Source organism: Habropoda laboriosa, unplaced genomic scaffold (genome assembly GCF_001263275.1).
Source record: "Habropoda laboriosa isolate 0110345459 unplaced genomic scaffold, ASM126327v1 scaffold158, whole genome shotgun sequence".
Classification (NCBI taxonomy): Eukaryota; Metazoa; Arthropoda; class Insecta; order Hymenoptera; family Apidae; genus Habropoda; species Habropoda laboriosa.
The window spans coordinates 312056-325623 of NW_017100280.1; the positions used below are offsets into that span (position 1 = coordinate 312056).

The 13568-nt window shown below is 36.3% G+C and overlaps 1 protein-coding gene across 1 annotated transcript in view; it reads right to left on the reverse strand.

The window, feature by feature from the left end:
- The window catches only part of LOC108573586, a 200152-nt gene that overhangs the window by 81999 nt on the left and 104585 nt on the right, over positions 1 to 13568 (reverse strand). The window contains exons 11-12 of the mRNA XM_017936049.1: positions 9191 to 9238; positions 1546 to 1748 (exon numbers count right to left, since the gene is read on the reverse strand). Of these exons, the coding sequence (XP_017791538.1) occupies positions 1546 to 1748; positions 9191 to 9238 (251 nt within the window). The remainder of the gene's footprint in view (positions 1 to 1545; positions 1749 to 9190; positions 9239 to 13568) is intronic.

Sequence of the window (13568 nt, forward strand, 5' to 3'; positions counted from 1 at the left end):
GGAGCGACTCGTGGCAACAAAGTTGCAAACCTGGTACGCGTTTGCAACAATGTGCAATTTTCTGGAGCGACTCCCGGCAACAAAGTTGCAAAACGGGGCGCCGTGCAACAATGTGAAAATTTTCGAGACAACAAAGTTGCAAACCGAGAACGCGTTTGCAACAATGTGCAATTTTCAGGAGCGACTCGTGGCAACAAAGTTGCAAACCTGGTACGCGTTTGCAACAATGTGCAATTTTCCTGGAGCGACTCCCGGCAACAAAGTTGCAAAACGGGGCGCCGTGCAACAATGTGCAAATTTTCGAGACAACAAAGTTGCAAACCGAGAACGCGTTTGCAACAATGTGCAATTTTCGGGAGCGACTCCCGGCAACAAAGTTGCAAACTCGATATCACGTTTGCCACAATGTGCATTCGGAAATAATACGAGTTAACGATGTTACAAGCGAGAACGACGTTTGTGTCGATGTTACATTCAAGCGTAGTGCTTGTAATAATGTTTGCGTCCGAAATAACGCTTCTAATAATGTTGCAATCAGAAATAGAGATTCCAACAATGTTTGCGTTGAAATATAACGCTTCAAGCAATGTTGCATTCAAAAGTAATGCGTACAGCAATCTTTTGCATTCGAAATAATGTTTCCATCGATGATGCATTCGAGAATAGAGACTGCAACAATGTGGGCATTCAAGTTTCAAAGATGAACAGTGAAATAAAAGTATCTTCCTACTTAAAAATCACCGTTCAACGATATAAAAATTCTTTTTCTGCTACTGCAACCGTGTCCTACACCTCGATCAATTTGCAACCTCAACTCACACGGGAACAAAGGCTCCGCGCAAGCAAAACGTCATTATACATTCTCAACATATTTCTCCACCCCTATAAATAATCCCTCTATGTATATAACTTTAGGTCGCACTCTAAGCATTTCTTCAAGGGCACATTGTTGTTAATTTCCCATGTAGTCTCTTTGTTGTAATAGCCGTATGAAAATACACTACTTTAATTAAAATAAAACCACGCATTCCCTAAATACCCGCGGATTTCCAACAATATCCTTATGAAGGTTTTTGCATCATATTGACCCTCCGCAGGCAAACATATTTCTTCACATTCCATAGGCAAACTGGGCAGTTTGTGTCCAAGACCAATTTCTTTCCGTTTTAAGCTTTCAAAAAATCTGAAAATATTCTCGAGTACTTATCAAAGTCTCTACTACATTATACAGTTATTCGGTAAGCGAAATGTTTCAAACTTTTCTCAATAAAAATAAAGATTCGTTTTGAAGAAATACGGGAGTTTCGCTTGGGTCGTCAAAGACCCAGATTACCTACGGAGGGTTAATAATACCAAAAAAAAAAAAAAAGAATCACTGCAAACAATAACATGTGCACAACCGATTGTGTTTTAAGTAAAAGAGTGTTTCAACAATTACAACAAAGCATTCGCATTCCCCAACTTTGTCGGGACGGAAACTGTAATAGCCCCTGTGTAATTTATGAGTACGCGGAAGGGATCGTAACGTAAATCGTGATAACTTACTTCTTGCTGAGCTAACTTTTTTCGGCTTAGAGTGGGGCTTTCGAATTGCACCGGCCGAAATTCCTTTTTCTCGGGAACTGGACTGGCTCCGGCATTGGAAGGCGTCCAAACAGGAGGAATACCGGCATCTTTTTCAGACTCTTTTTGTTCAGAGCACGGCACCTTCGGGGGTGGCGGTGGCTCGCTTCCAGGTGACCAAACGCCTAACAATAAACATTGCTACCGTTAAATCACAGTCATCGGTGTTTCGTAATTGTTGTTCGAAGAAATATTTGACACTTGTGAATTAGTAACATGAAAATATAACTCCAGGCAAAATGTTATTGTGTTATTCCACTTAACTGTCATATGTCGTATTTAAAAGCGACTAATGTTACACTGAAGAACTAGAAATTGAATTAATATTTGAGTGTTTCTTATTGAATTTATTGTTTATTTACAACTGGAAATTATGTACACTAGCGGGCTTGTAGAGTTCAACCAGATATTCTTTACGAGAATGTAAATGAGCGGACCACACTTATCTATTTTTGCAAATTTTCGTCATTTACGAAGTTAATATACATATAATTCTAAAGTTTCAGAGAAGGAAAATGAAAATTGAGTATTTGTAGGATGAGACACAGTACTGTTGCAGGAGTGATCACATTTTCCTGCGAGTGTTTAATCCTTTTGTAGACAACCGAGTACCCAGGTACCCATTTCTATATTTTCCTTTAAAAATTTGTCATGTTCTCGTGAAAGTATCGTAAAATCGCTCTGAATCTCCATTTTTTGGACATTTTTACGTCGATACACGTTTTCAATATAAAAATTTATGCAAACAATTTTAAATATTGAAGCGTGAAACAACCGTGAACATTTTGGTTACCTTTGATTACGTACGCAAGAGTCAGATTAGGAACGATAGTTGTGTGAACGAAGAGTATATACTTAAACTGATGTGACAGAGTTGTGGAAGAAGAGAGTTTAAGACAGAGTGCTTGAGATCATGATCGAAAGATGCGTGGCCACTCAAGGATTTGAGAATGAAAGGAGTAAAGGAGCAGATAAAGGAATAATGTGCGGGTGCAAGGATAAAAAAGTGTGAAAGAGGCGAGTGTGGGTCATTTGTAGTTCATATCATTTCATTAAAGAATTTGTGAAACAGAACATCGAAAGTAATGAATTTATTTAAAAGTCCAAATGTTCAAAGACATTGCCTCGACTGTGAATGCATGCTTGTATGCTTCCATAAAATGATATAATTGGTTTCGTCTTATTGCCCTCCTATCATTTTGTAAAAAACAATCGCCCACTGCCAATTCAGAAAATGTAGCTGCAGATAGGTGTGCCAGTACCACTTTGCAATACTGAGACTCAAGTGTCTCATAAACTAATAGTTTTTCGACATAAATACCTTAATACTTTCTTATAGGAAATAAAGAGCTGCATCGGCTAATGCACTAAAAACTATACGATTCACCCTCTACTGCCGAGGCGGAGTCTCAGAGACTTCGCTAATTCTATCTTTCTCGTTTCCTTCCGTTCTATTTAGAACTCGACACTATTATACTAAAATGAAATTAATACAACCAACCACTCTATTCTATAATGTTCATTAGGAAAATCAGTAAGAAAAGTAGTCAGAAATGTTCTATATTTACGTATAAACTAACTGGAAGTTCCAAAGTTTCGTAGACTCCACATCGGGATTTACGTCTCCAAAAACGGTGTCTCGATAGTAGAGGGTTAAGACGTTAGCAACAACGTACTTTAAGTGTCGTCGAAGGCAATTGGCACAACGCTGTTTTGCTTTCGTACAATTTGTGGCGCGGACTTAGCCTGCGTGTGGCCGGAGAGAGTGAGAATACGCAGACGTCGAACGATAACTAGTGAAGACACCTAGCTATCGGGTGGCATAGGTCTGATTGTTTAGAAGAATGCGTGAGGAAGTTTGGGGATGCTTTAAGGCAATTTGCGTTGCTTTAAGGATGTGAATATTGTTCCTGAAGAAGCTGGCCACGGAGTGGGGAAGGCGAGGGTGCCTTCTGGTAAGAGGACTGTGAGAAACAGCACGGCACTTACCCCAGAATCTCAGAACAGAGCAAATCTAAATAGTGAATTGACCATCGTAAAAAAAAACATGTCACCTTCGTATGACTTCTATGTGTCCATCTGCAGAAAAACTAATTAGACCAGATTATGTCCTTCTCGAAACCATTAAATTCCTTTCTGAACCATTTTTCATACCGCGGGCAGTTTACGAGTAATTCGCATTTGTAGATCAAAATTGGACACCCTGCATACATCATCGCCCCAAAACTGAACTTCTTCCATATTTTTGTGCACCTTTTCAAACAGTACACACAACAATGTTACGACAGAAACAAAAATTAACCGGAGCTTCCTGTTTTTCAATTCCACGCGTTATAGAATGCTAACTATCCAAGAATTTCGATTCACATCACATTTTATTATTTCAGGTAACATCGTAAATAATGATGCTGCTGTTTTAGTCTGTTGATTACTGATCCAATTGCGGCTTCGAAGCTCTGAATAAACGACATTCCATTCGGGTTCAACGTGAGAAAACTGCGTTAGGGCCCTTGCATCGAGCCACGCGCGGCAACCTAGCCACGTGGTGTGAATCCAATCAACCAAAATCAACAATTCAAAATCCGTAAGAGGCTCGCTAATCTTAGCCGATAGAAGTGTGGATCGTTTGGTTTCATCGAAAAATATCCGGACTTGCGTCGTAAAACTCTGTTAATAAAAACTCATTCTGAATTGAAACGATCCTCTTCAAAATATTCCCTTGTAGCAACTGCGCATCGTTGCCAATACCTTTTGCACTACTGAAAATCCTCGTTGCAGGCACTTTTAGAAATTGCTTTCAGATCAGCCCCTGAATTTTTCATTGTCTCTAGAATCTTCAGTTTCGAGAGCAAAAGACAAGTCACACAAAGCTGAGTCAACTGGGTGGGAGATAAAGGTGACTGCTTTCTGCTAAGAAGTGAAATTGTGCCTCAACGAGATCTAGTTTAAACACCGCTGAGGCAAAGAAAATTGAATTATAAAAATCACCGTAAAAATTCGGATCTTTTTCAGAATTTTTCGGTCAAACTTCGTATAATTCGTGGAAGCGATATAGTAAGGTCGTAAATTAGAACATCAACCCCTTAACCTCTAATTTCTTTTCTGACTGCATCTAAGCGTCAGACACTTACTCTTTTAATACTGTATCAGGTAATGAAAGTTAATCTATTACGGATTAATTACATTTAGTAATCTTCAGTCTTGCAAATTAAATCGAAAGATAGGATTACAATTAATTTTTCCTACTGATGTAACTATTTTTGTCCTATCTTGACCAAAATCTCTGCCACGAGTCAGACTCGTCGTTATAGGTTCAAGGGTTAAGCAGCAGCACCGAGATCGTGCACTGTTTGTGAATTAATATTTAAACTGTTTACAAATCTTTCGTTTGAAATATACGGTATTAAGTTCTCGTCGCCTCCTGTCCAATAGTAATTTCCATATTGATAAAAATTAACCTGCAGCTGTCAATGATTAAGGCGCAGACTAATTTTTTAAATATACTGCAACGGAAGAAGCAATTCCGAGTTGATATCAAACGGCTCAGAGCAAGACTCGAACTCCTCATCTCCCTCGAATTACTGTTTTGGTGCACAGATTACGTGTACTTTGACGCCTGGCTGATTTTACGGCCTCACTATATCGGTTCCACCGACTATACCCCGCCCGAACCCGTCTGTGATCCTCACGAAGCCTCTACCTTTAGATTCTTGACGACACCCACTGATATAGTTGTAGGATCTCCGTATCCGCAGGTGATACGTTCCGAAACCTACCGCGGGTACGCTATTGCTTTGAAGTTCGTGGAAGTTCGCTATCACTCTACTCCATAGCATATATCCGGCAGTCTCGATATACGCCGGTGATTATGAAAGTGGCCTAAATCATATATTTTTCGTTTCGAGATACTTCGAGTTTTCCTTTGGGTGTATTAAAACGTACTGTTTTATTGTGTAATAAAATATTTCATAAATACTTGCTCTTGTAATATAACTCTTTTCTAGGAAAAGATCGACGTAACGCAAAATAAGTGAGATTCAATTTTTTTAGATTTTTGATATAGATCACTAGCGTAATGTAAATTTCACAGAAAAAGTGGTTAAAAATTTGCATTTGACTAATAATTGAATATGCTGATTGTATAATCTGATTTGCTCTCTGGTATGAAACTAACGAAGTTGGAAATGTACCGTGTTAGATTATGAAAATACTGTATTTATGGAATGTATCTGTGCAAAAAGAATCAAAACTGGCTTTTTTGAGTTATGCCACTGTCAATGTCAACTAGCGGTATGATCCGATTTCTAGATATAACTGTTTCAGCCAATAAGAAAAATACATGTGAATGTACCTCGCTATATCGATTCCACCGACTATACAGAGAATGGTGTCTTTGACGCTGCTTCCTCGCTTTATTACATCAATCGTACTCAGAAAAGAGCGGAAGCAATTTTTGAGTTGCACGCTGACGGCTATTTGTTGCTCCTTGTACTATTTCAAAGTGGTCATTGTGTGAGCTGTACTCGGAAAAATTTATCCCTATTGCAAGACTCGTAGAGGTATTATATTTTTTAGAATTGAAAAAAAGGTTTGTCTAACATAATCTGAAGTTTTCAGAACAAATATAATATATGGATAAATGTTTCTATTGAATAATATGGATGTGATAATTAGAATAAAACCATTTGTTTATATTTATACTGTTTACATTGTTATATGTTGTATACGGTTAGTATAAACTTGAAGAGCTGTTACAGTACTAAATTTATGAAATATTTATTCATTTTGGATATCTGTAGGTACATAAAAAATACAATTTCGTTTTATTTTCATTTGCAAACTGTATTATAAGTGTAAAATATATAAGTGAATGGTAAATTATAATATATGTTAGCCCAGATAGTACCCGACGTCTCAGAGATGTCCATTCTATGTCCATTTATGTCGAAAATCAGTACGTTCTAATAACGTATAAAAATTATCTTTATGATGTTTGTAAGACGTTTCTAAACCTCGTGTACAGTGCTTCGCAGTGGCTTTTAAGAAATGTATGAAATATTCGGTACAATCCGAAATTTGAACACTTCGAATATTCGGTACAATCCGAAATTCGAGCTCTTCGAATTATCCGAATTATTCGAATAGTTTAACTAGTCAAAGTTGGAATCCGAATTCTACTGGTATTCGAATATTCGAAATGGTTAAAATATTTGGTACAATCCAAAATTCGAATACTTCAAATTATTCGAGTAGTTCATCTATTCGAAGTTGGAATCGGAATTCTGCTGGAATTTGAACACTCGAGTTTCCAAATGTACGAAATATTAGGCACAATCCGAAATTCGAACACTTCGAATATTCGGTATAATCCGAAATTCGAGCTCTTCGAATTATCCGAATTATTCGAATAGTTCAACTAGTCAAAGTTGGAATCCGAATTCTACTGGTATTCGAAATGTACAAAATATTAGGCACAATCTGACATTCGAATATTCGAATTATCCGAATAATTCAACTATTCAAAGGTGAAATCTGAATTCTGCTGGTATTTGAACACTCGAGTTTTCCAAATGTACCAAATATTAGGCACAATCCGACATTCGAACGCTTCGAATATTCGAATTATCCGAATTATTCGAATAATTCAACTATTCAAAGTTGAAATCTGAATTCTGCTGGTATTTGAACACTCGAGTTTTCCAAATGTACCAAATATTAGGCACAATCCGAAATTCGAACACTTGGAATATTCGAATTATTCGAATAATTCAGTATTCGAATGCACCGAATATACGAACATCTATTCACCACCTAAGAGAAACTATGTAATAATTTCCTCTTCGCGCCCATTGATTCCAAGGGCAAGAAGTAAGCATCGGCCCATTCAATGGAAGTGCTCATTTACAAATTTATAGGTGTCTATATTAAGGTACGTTTAATTGGAATTGGCCGTCAAGTGGTAGAGTACAATGTCGGGCTGACTTTTTGGAACAACTTGTCGCGCGATGTGCCAATTTGCATTTCATTTCATTTTAAAATTATAACGAGGAAGTTTAGTAACGTTAAGGTGACATAACTTCAAACGAACCTGCTGATTTAAATGCAGCAGTCTTGTCGCAAAAATTCAAGAAGAATTTTCAACAGTTACAGCAATATGAAACTTTCTTCCCTGCTAACATGATTCATTCGTTTATGAATTTGCACAACGAGGGGGAAAAATGGGAACAAATGTCTTTTATATCATAAAATGTTTTGGACAGAATCGTTAAATATTTGAAATAATTCGCTTGTAATACTTTCTAAGGGAATGTTTAATAAAGAAACTTTTTTAAAAGGAGATGAAATTCCTTTGACAAAGGAATAATACACGTGAAAATATTGTTCAAATGTAACACTTCTTCAAATATTTAAGTATAACCGATTTTACAAAAGTAAATTAATAATTTAGTAGCTGCAGTATAGCTTGTAACTCAGATCGTAAAATAATTTCATTCGCCCAAATTAAACTAACAATCAAGTCCCTGAACTTCAATAAAGCGTTGGCAAAAAGTGGCGCGCGAGACCAAACTATTAGACAGTAGTGCATACTCATGTTATAATAGTACATTTAATTTACGTGTAACGCAGAAAAGCATCTTGGCAGAAAATGAAATTGAAGATGTATCTTACTTTGCTACAAACAACCAAATTTTCACAATGAAGAATTGTTCATTAACATCTGTTAACACTTATAGCATGCATATTTACACAAAAAGACAACACACGTGTACATTGTTAAAGTTATGTTATGTTATACCATGTTTAAGTTTCAAATTTTTTATTCTGGAAATAACTATTGAAAAGTTTGTGCATTTTAGATTAACCCGTTAACGATCACATTTTTCTTAACTTGATATACCAAATAAGATCAATTTTCTTTCCTTTTTAATTATTTCCTAAGTGTACAGACTATTTATCATTTCCTAAGTTTCCCATTATTTATAATGGTATAACTTACTTTTTTTGCCATAATAGAAAGAATAAGGAAATATGGAGAATGAAAGGAAATAATTTAAAAAAATTGCACTTATCGAGACACAGGCATGAACGTTAAGGGGTTAATAAAATTGTCAAAAGCAGTATTTTCTCTGAGAAGCTTAAAACAATAGCGCATTCTGGTCGCTTATTTACATTTGAGGATTTATGAATTACAAGCTTTCTAAATAAAGCTGGAAAATACCATTGTAAAACGAACTAACTGCACTAAATTAAATCAAACAGTGGTATTATTCCGGAGGAACAATGTCTTTAAATGTCTCAATGTCTCAAATTGCCTCTTCACACTAATCTATGAATAAACAACTAACTTTGTTATCAAAATTCTAGGAAAATTTCTTTCAAAATTTTGTACGAAATTCTCACGTTCTACAGTAAAAGCTGCGCTAATTAGTTCTCAGATGACAAAAAATGTTCATTTTCTGCTATTTTTTTTTTTAGTTTGTTAATACGAACGCCTTCTTTTATAATTCAGAGTTCACAATATTACAAAGCACTCTGTTAGTCTCGTGTGTTTCGTTTGCAACTTTACCTCGTGTCGCGGAGGAAGCTTTAAACGTGGGGGCGAACATAACGTTCTCTGAAAATATGAACAAAATTTTAAGGAATCGAACGAATGTACTACTCTGTTCAAAAAGTTCCAGGACAAACTCGTTTCTCCATTAACCCGGTGTGGTGCACGAAGAATTTCTACCAACTGGCAAACATAAATAAACAATATTACTTGGGTGTCACAAGACGCTTTCGTGATTCGATCCGTAAAAAACGGCCAAATGTATGGAAAAAGCAATTAATAATCCGTCGGTTTACACTTCGGTGCGTGTTCGCGACTTTTTGACCAAAAACTCAACTATTAGGTCATCCTGAAAGTTCCCGCGCTTTTAAGCCGTTTTTTTTTTAAAAAACATGGCTCTACTAAAATTAAACATTTTTATTTAAAATAATTTCTGTAATGTTCGATACACTTTTGCCAACGTACCGCAAGAGTATTAATTCCGTGCGTACATAAAAATCCGAATCTCATCGGTGACCCACGTGGCTTGAAAGAGAAGTCGCGTGAAATTGACGTGGCACTTAAATAAAAATGTGTAATTTCAACGGAGTTACGTGTGTTTGAAATGAAACCACTTGAAACTGCGGGAACTTTCAAGATTACCTAATAACATCAACAAAATTCGCTAAAAATCAGATACAAGCCATCGCAGAAATGGAGTTCCAGCGATGTTTCGAAGATTGGAGAAACCGTTGGCATAAGTGTACTGCGAGTAATGGGGACTATTTTGAAAGTCACCAAATGGTTATTGCTGAACGAATGAATAATCTGAATTTGGATTTGTCCTGGAACTTTTTGAATAGAGTAGTATATTCATTTACTGAATATACTGATTAAAGGTTCGCAATAAGTAATACGAAACATAATATATAACTACGAATATTATATTTTATAAAGTATAAAGTATTTTGTTCAAGATAAGGTTGCCCTGCTTTTGGAGATCTAACAGTTATTCTTATGAAATTACGATTAAATTAACCATATATGATAGATACCACTCTACAGAAATTATAGGATGTAATATTTAAAGAATAAACAGAAAAGTAGATCTTGTATTCATCGATATACTGTAATTAAACTGACCAGATTTTCTCAAGGCAAATTCCGTTCACTTTTTTTAAAGAACAAAAGAACGGATATATTTCGTAACTGTAATGAAATTAAATTACATTTTAATTCAATTATTGTATTTGACGAATTAGAAAAAATAAATAAATCAAACTCTCTACGTTTTTATTATTAAATTTAACGATTGCTTAAGTACCTAATACTTAAACAATAGTTACACATATTTATTTGAAGAATAAATCGCCTTTAATAATTCTTCGTTATTACAAATTACTTCATAAAACTGGCCACAGTTTACGTTAATATTGTACTTTGCAATTAGTATATTTTCGAAAGAATCTAACCCTGATTGATTGAGAATACTTTTTCTACTGGTGCACTTGTACCAGGAATACATAGGAGATATTCAATTATTTTAATAGAATATATTTTTTTGTACATCTACAGTTGTTTTTCTTAACCCTAGAGCGGTTTTCGTTTCGACTGTACACTTAAGACTTTCGGGTCAAAAAGGACCCAAGACCTTGTGTGTAATAATTTTTGTTTCCAACGCGACATATGAACCTAGACGATAAACGTTCAAAATAATGTTAAGGAACGTAATCTTGATAACAGCAAAAATGACTAAAAATATAAAAAGGCGGTGGGTCAAAAAAGACCCGAAGACCGCTCTAGGGTTAAAACCAATACAACATTCAGTACAAATTTTAGCTTTAAAATCAGCACTGTACTGAATAAATCAGTATATCTGGTCACTTTAACTAGAATACAAGTTTTTATTATCGTGACACTGTTCAAAAATATCTCTAAATACGTGTACTCGTCATTCGCCTATTTCAAATACTCTATTTAAAGGTGATATCCGCATTGACAAGCAACGAAACCTTTGGAAGCATGCCATGATTATTTTCATTCTGTTCTTTGCTGGAGGCGTAATATTTCCAAATTAGGAACAGATACTTCTCTTAAGAAAACTTGAAAAATAATGTAACAACTTTCGAATATTGCTTTCTACTTCTATCACACGTATTTATAATTTCATAATTAAAAATTCTTTAAATATCTTATTCTCTGCGTTCGTATTGAATAAAATTGATCAAATGTGTAAATTTTGCTTCACGTTTTTTAAAATGCAGAGTGTCTTGTAAAATTTATTACTATCAAACGGTGTGTGTGTTGTTTAATGAAAAAATAAATTAAAAATGGACAATTACATTGCCCAAATATAGAAATGTAAAGTGAGATGTCATTTGGGATACAATAAGAAAAAAGATTCTTTGTATAGCAATACACGAAAAGTGCAGAACGAAACCTGTTTGCACAAGAAAATGAATTGTGAATATTTTTCGATATGCTTTCGTATTGTTTCAGTACTAATTATTTTTGCTTGTGTTTTTAAATACTGGTGAAGCAATTAATATTCATTTATTATATTACTTAAACCATATCGTGTCGATATTTACGAACACTAAGGCTGATAGAAATAAAAATTTTATTTATGAAAAATCCCGACTAGAAATTTCAGTTAGGCAGATATTAGGCCCGCATGCGGAATGTAACTAATTGGGAAAGTCGCGTTAGGGCCGCATTAGGCCCATATTAGAATAGCTTTATTAGGCTGTCATTGGGAGACATTAATGAAATCTCAAATCTTGTTGAAAGCTCTCACGCAAGCGTACGTCCGACACTGAGATGTCTGTAAATATTCCTACATATAAGTTTGAGAGCCCCACTCCACCTAATTTAGGTGTGCGCTCGGCCATCCCCATTTCAGCCACGTATGGCAACTGTTAGGAGTACCCAACCTAAGCGTGCACTCGGCCACCCCCATTTGGGCCACGTATGGCAACTGCTAGGAATGCCCAACCTAAGCGTGCGCTCGGCCACCCCCATTTGGGCCACGTATGGCAACTGTTAGGAATCCCCAACCTAAGCGTGCACTCGGCCACCCCCATTTGGGCCACGTATGGCAATTGTTAGGAATACCTAACTTAGGCGTGCGCTCGGCCACCCCCATTTGGGCCACGTATGGCAACTGCTAGAAATGCCCAACCTAAGCGTGCGCTCGGCCACCCCCATTTGGGCCACGTATGGTAACTGTTAGAAATGCCTAACTTAGGCGTGCGTTCGGCCACATATGGCAACTGTTAGGAATGCCCAACTTAGGCATGCATCATTCCTTCCGAATTAGGACCTAATGCTCGGCCACATATGGTAACTGTTAGGAATGCCCAACTTAGGCATGCATCATTCCTTCCGAATTAGGACCTAATGCGGTAACGATTAGGCTTGCAGCATTTAGGTGTGCCTAATCGTTTCCGCATTAGGCCCACATTCGTCTTTAGGCATGCCTAACTGAAATTCTAGTCGGGATTATACCAAAAAAAAATATAAAACGTAAAAATGATATTTATTAATCAGAGTATGATCCACTGGTTTCAATACGCTCTGAGCATCGGAAAACAAGGTTATTAATGCCTTTGTTAAAAGAAAACTCTTCATCTCTAGGTGCAAGGAAGCCTTTGAAAACGTTCTTTACTTCACTTTTGTTACTAAATTTTAGCTATAAAACGTAGTCAGTGGAATTTGATCTTGATTCGTGACTCACTGTCGTTAACAGCGAAACAACTGACGAAACCCCGGTCACAGTGGTTCGTCAATTATTTCACTATGAGCCCTCGGACAGCGGATGGCGTGATAGTTGCAGACACGGCGATGCCGGGTCAAATATGACCCAATACTAAAATCTTTATCCTACGCAAGAGAAACCACATCTTTTCCTTTTACTAGGCTTTATATTGTTAAAAATTATGCAAAAATTCGTGCCCGATTTGAAAATAAAACACAAGCGGTCTGTGCAAAGGCACATTTTATTTGAAAATAAAATGAAATGAAGTGAACAATTATTTGAAAATAAAACACAAGCGGTGTATCTTCCGATAGGAATGTAACATGAGACTAAAACAAACATCTGTGCCGAAGTGCGATAAGGTTCCCGCCACGTCTCAATATCGGGCACGAATTTTTGCAATCATCCAATATTACAATTAAAATAACAAACGTTTATAACATAAGGAGGGGAGAGTCGTGACGTCTAAAAGCTGGGTCAGCGGTGACCCAGCCTCCGCGGTCCAAAGATTAAATGCCAGATGATTTTAGTTAACTCCAGGCTTTACTTTGGTACGCAATTTTGAAAACCCTGCACAGTTGTGAAATCGGCCATTTCATATGCAACAACCTAACATTAATTTTAATAAATATATTGCAATAAAATTTGATTATTTCTTAT